The sequence below is a fragment of the Rattus norvegicus genome, chromosome 7 (assembly GCF_036323735.1).
Source record: "Rattus norvegicus strain BN/NHsdMcwi chromosome 7, GRCr8, whole genome shotgun sequence".
Classification (NCBI taxonomy): Eukaryota; Metazoa; Chordata; class Mammalia; order Rodentia; family Muridae; genus Rattus; species Rattus norvegicus.
The window spans coordinates 2,597,096-2,603,111 of record NC_086025.1 but is presented as its reverse complement, the minus strand read 5'-3'; the positions used below and the strand labels follow the sequence as shown (position 1 = coordinate 2,603,111).

At 34.0% G+C, this 6,016-nt stretch overlaps 1 protein-coding gene across 1 annotated transcript; it reads left to right on the top strand.

Moving 5' to 3' along the window:
- The first annotated feature begins 3,729 nt into the window (after positions 1–3,729).
- On the top strand, positions 3,730–4,674 carry Or6c6i (olfactory receptor family 6 subfamily C member 6I). The gene has a single exon (NM_001000057.1). The coding sequence runs from the start codon at positions 3,730–3,732 to the stop codon at positions 4,672–4,674; it is 945 nt and encodes a 314-aa protein (NP_001000057.1).
- Positions 4,675–6,016: the final 1,342 nt, after the last annotated feature.

Here is a 6,016-nt window from a genome sequence, read left to right as displayed (position 1 = left end):
ACCAACAGAAAATATGTAAATTAGCATAAGCAGTCATGCCACATTTCAAAATATAATTGCAGTAAATCTTAAATCTGACAAAGTTGAGTTCTTAATTGATGTTTAACTTTTAGAAATGTGCACTGCCCTCTTTAAGTTCAACTTACCTGCAATTACATACAGATTCTCAGAACCGCTAAAAGAGTGGCTGCATCCTCCACTGCTTTCTTTGAAAACTCCTCCCCCCAGGTAACAAGTTAAAGATACATTGTAACTATTTTCATCGACATTTTCTCATTTTACCCAAAGTGAGTTTATTCCTTTGATTGCAGAGAGATAAGAAAGAATTAAGGTGGACACAGAAACTGTTCCAGAAAATGTTTTAAAATAATCTGGATTTATTCATTACCTCATGAGACAAAGAATACTTATAGGTTTATCCATTCACTCTGAAATTGGCTCAAGGGACAAACTCACTGAGTCAAAATTGCCAGCAAGGGAATACGCACAAACACTAGGGAATATCAACCATAATTGATTGCATTGTTATCAAAACAGATAGAAGCTTGGGGACACTGTCCAGAGAAGCAGAGTAAGATCATTTGGAAGAAAGCATGATGATGTTTCATGCAGTTTAAAATCCGCCTACCTTTAAAGGTTTGACTACATTAAAACTTCTTACAATTTGTGCCTCTTTTCTCTGTTCACTCAATTGCTCAAAGACAATGGATAAATGGATAATTTATATGTTGAATATATTAGAACCATCTTCCACAGGGAGTCTATAATTATAGTGTCATGACAATAATATTAACAACCAATAATATTGTTCAAGACTTTAGCTAATGTCATCCAAAATATTAAAGTAGAAAATGATTAAGGGATTTTGATTGAGGTTCTTTTGCTTGCTTTTTGTTGGATTTTTACATTATTTATTTTAGTTTATGAAATCATAATATAATTATATGATTTGCCCCCTTTACTTTCCTCCCTCCAAAACCAACCATATACCCCTGCTTGCGTTTAGTATTCACTCATTGAGGTGGGATGGGACATACTTTAAAACTGGTATTGTGAGCTCAGACAAAATCTCATGGCAGATGAAATCATAGGCACCAGGGGAAAAAAGTGTTATTGGTTTGTTAAATGAATGTAATGCATCTGTTAAACTTTTCTCTGAATATTCATTTTTTGCCCATAGATTATTACTTCTGTTAACCTTGGCATTAAAAAGAAGGTGGATATACACAAAGAAATACTTGGTTTATACCACAACAAAAAATCAACTTTAAGTGAATCATATGAACTTAATACCTGATATTTTAAAAATATTGGAAAAAAACTTGGAGGTCAACTTGACATTGGTCTTTTATTTAAATTTTTCTTTTATTTTTTATTTCTGTGTATGGGTATTTTCCTGGCACATATGTCTCAATACCACATGTATATAGTGTTTGTAGAGACCAAAAGAAGGTGTTATACTTCTTGAGATTGGAGTTACATGTTATTGTGTAATCATATGGGTATTAAGATTCAAATCGATGTCATCTGGAAGAACAACCAGTACTCGTAACCATAAAGCCATTTTTCTAGTCCCAAAGACGTTGTTCTTGATAATTTTAAAACATGATAAAGGAACAAGAATAAGATTATAACAAAGTAAAAATGAAATAAAATAAAACAAATAAACAAAAAACTCCAAGAGTCTATGGAAACATAGAATGTGTTTATAAACCAGAAAACCAACAGGGAACTAATTTTGAAAATGTATAGCAACTGTGGTAAATTATTGATGCTGCTGACAAGTATTTTTCTGACTTTTCTAAGTCATTTATGAAACTCCTCTAGGCTGCTTTTTCTAAAGCTTTGATACAAACCGTGGTACCTTTTGTTATACTTAATGAATAGTTTGTAGCAGTGATCCCCAGAGAACAGTCTGCCACCCTAATTTCCATACAATCCCCCTGGAAGCAGAAAGCATTGGAACTAGAACATTTATAAGTGCACAGCTGGCTATGAGTCATCTCTTTGATATAAAATTTTTGTATGTTTCAACAACGAGTTCATATTCTTCTTATTAACCATGATTTTTACTTCATCTTTAAGAACAACATCTAAATGGAGCACTACAATGACATCAATCTAAACACGAAGAGCTAAATTTTATAAAATTCAGCCCATCAGATGGCACTTGTTAAAATTAACACCATAATCTCAAGATTTCACAGTAAATGTGAATTTGAAGGAATGTGGAACTTCTTTATTGAATACTTTATGGTAGTATACTATACATTGTGTTTTTTCTTACAAAAACGTTAGTAATGAATATTTCTACAAAATAGTAAAACATAAAAATGATCACCCATACAATTGAAATTATCTTTAACAAAGCAGAATGGTGAGTCCATTTTGATTTTAATTTAATTTTATAATGTGAAACTTTAGAATATGAAATGTCCAGCCTGATTTTACATTAATTTTATAATATGAAACTAAAACAAATGCACAGTAAGTCCAATTAAGGGAATTGTGTTTGGAAAACAGAATTTTTATTTTATAATATGTTCTAAGTGGTAGATATTTTATGATTGTATTTTAACTGATTAAATTTTTATATTTATACTATTACATCTACATTTCGTTCTCTTTGACTATTTTATAAAGTAGTGTAAAATGCTATAATAAGGAATTCTTGTGATTTGATGATGCCATAAGTCTATGACTGCGGAGCTCATATCACTCAGAAATGACTAATATCTATGCATGTTTTCAAATATGAGCATTATGGATAACAGGAAAATATTGAAGATGTCCACTTGATGAAAGCTTGTAAGTACTTAGTAACTAAAGCCTGAACATCTTAAGAAGTCCATCTTAAAATTATTCACTAATACTGATTTTGATTTTTTCCAAATAGGTTTATAAAATAGCATATGAAAAAAACAAATATTAATCAGATAAATTAAAAAGGAATAAAATTATAAAGGTATGCTAGTAAACTCATTTAAAGGAAAGAGGGCGCCAACTGGTTATGCAATACCAAACTCTCTGCCCTGAAGCTATACACAATAACACTATACAGCCTGAGCAGGTTGTACTTATATTTTTAGGAATACATGCAAATTCATGTATTGAAGAGAAAACAAGGCTATTAATCAGAAAAAAAGCATGAAAATGAGGTACATTGGAAAGTTGAGAGAAAGAAAAGGGAAGATGGAAATAGTATAATTAAACTATAATTTCCAAAAAAATTAATCCACAAATAAGCAAGAACCAGGGACACAGTAGTCCAGGCTACTTCAGAGTCTCAAGAAGGGGATTCAGAAGCTCCTGCCCTGCAAGACAGTAGAGGCCATTTGGAAGTGAATGTGCTAATTTTCATTTACAAATTAATGAAAAATGAAAATATTCTGGGTTTTTTTGGGGGGATGCACGGGGATGGAGGGGTGGATTATGAGAAGAATGCTAAGAAAAATCAGACTAGGACAAGTTTATAATTGACCTATGGCATATAATTATGTGTCACCTAAAATTTTGGGCTAGAGAACATTTGAACACTGTTTTTACAATTCCCTAAAAGGTCAATAACATAAAATCAGGTTTTAAATGATTTCTAGCCCTAAATTTCAGGGGACCAGAAGAGGGCAGCATTTGTGATGTAAATAAATAACAAAACAAAACAACACTAATGAACATAAAATGTTTTGTCTTTAATTTCCTATGTTTGTATGCTAAGGCTCACAGATGAGGATGAAAAATCAGTCAATGGAATTTCACTTCATTCTTTTGGGATTGACAGATGACCCACGATTGCAAATTGTGGTTTTTCTATTTCTCTTTCTCAATTACATGATGAGCCTGGTGGGGAACTTAGTCATTGTGTTCCTCACCTTGCTGGACCCTCGCCTCAAAACTCCTATGTATTTCTTTCTCCGTAATTTCTCCATTTTGGAAATCATGTTCACAACAGTGTGTATTCCCAGATTCTTGACAACCATTGTGACTGGAGACAAAACTATTTCCTATAATAATTGTGCATCTCAGGTGTTTTTCATTCTTTTGCTGGGAGTCACAGAATTTTATCTCCTGGCTGCCATGTCCTATGACCGCTATGTTGCCATCTGCAGACCATTACACTACCCTATCATCATGAACAGCAGAGTGTGTTACCAACTTGTCCTCAGCTCGTGGGTGACTGGGTTCTTGGTCATCTTTCCCCCACTGGCAATGGGTCTTGAGCTGAATTTCTGTGATTCTTGGATAATTGATCATTTTATGTGTGAAACTTCTCCTATTTTGCAGATCTCCTGCACAGACTCTCATGTCCTAGAAATGATGTCCTTTGTCTTAGCAGTGGTGACACTTGTAGTTACACTGGTACTAGTAAGTCTCTCTTACTCTTTCATCATTAAGACTATTATGAATTTCCCTTCTGCACAGCAAAGAACCAAAGCCTTCTCCACCTGTACTTCCCACATGATTGTTGTCTCCATGTCATATGGTAGTTGCATCTTCATGTATATTAAACCATCTGCAAGGGAGAGAGTGACTGTGTCTAAAGGTGTAGCTTTGCTGTATACTTCAATTGCCCCTCTCTTGAACCCTTTCATTTATACATTAAGAAACCAGCAGGTGAAAGAAGTCTTCTGGGATATATTACAAAAGACTTTGAGCTTTTCAAAACACAAAGTTTAAAACAGATTGGTAACGTTTGAGGAATTTCAAGGATAAAATCTTTCAAGAAAACAAAATCATGATGAGGTTAAAATAACATACAAATATATCAACAGTACATGTAAAACTGTGAATTTGAAAGAGAACAAGGATGGGTATACAAGATTTGGAAGGAGGAAAAGGAGGAGAGAGATGCAGTTGTAAACTGCAACCATACATTAAAAATGAAAGTCTAGTTCATATGATTGTTCAGTTATTTCATGTACAGGAGATTTTTCTGAAGAACCCTGTAACTCCATTCCACCTTACCCTCTACTTTCCCATGAAAGGTGGTACTCCGCAATCACTAACTTCCTCCAATTCCTTTCTAAAAGTACCTCTATGTGTATATGTTATTATTTATTACATACTCATTTCCAGAAATCATTGCATTGAATATAATAAACATTATATAGTAGCAATTTTCTGTGTGATTTGTTATTTGATTGAATATCATATATATATATATATATATATATTCATTTGGAGAAATGCATTACTTTCATCTTAGTAGTCTTTAATATCTGTAAAGCACACAAATACTTAAAGAAAATATTGCTCTGTGGTGCTAAATTATTACTATATTAAATGTTTCAAATACACTGTGGGGTATAGGTTGATGTCTTTATGAAGGTGAGGATGGCACTGGATGGGTCAAGGACCATGATCGGACAGTAATAAGTAAGGCAGGTACAAAGTTTTTGTGAGGCAGGAGAAAGGAGGAAAAAAGGAGAACCAAGCTGGGGGCAAAGAAGGATGACTCAGATCCATGTGGCCTTAAATGGCCAAAGGTAGTTATGAATATTTCTTAAGGGATAGGTTTCTCTAGGTCAATTTTTCTTATCTAGGTGGGTGGTTTATATCATTATCAATTGGCTGTGAGGTTTTTTTTTGTGGATGTATTGTGGATTGAAATTTTAACATATAAATCTGATTACTAAATTACAGCCTATTGATTCTTGATTTTAACTGGTTCTTGGGAGTTTATACCATAACCATTAGGAAGTGGATGCTGGGAATGTCAACAAAAAAGTGGCAGAGTGTTAGGAGAGGATAGCCCCTGCTGGGACCCCAAGGTGGATGCTGAGAATATGAGCAGAGTTCACAGTAAAAGAGTTGTGAGTCAGGGGGACAGGCGATCTCTGTATGAAACTGGCATGGCAGCAACCCACCTTGGGAACTAAATGGATAGAGATTGCTGACAGGCTCAGAGAGTAGGTCATTGGCAGTGTGAGATAGAGTTTAGTGAGTGAGATGCTTTGCTGATTGAGATGAAAATATCCCACAGATGCCATGTGGCCCTAAGATTCCAGGACAGGATAAA

Excerpts from the sequence above, each read along its gene's own strand:
- Or6c6i (NM_001000057.1), top strand. The coding sequence starts at position 3,730 with ATGAAAAATCAGTCAATGGAATTTCACTTCATTCTTTTGGGATTGACA.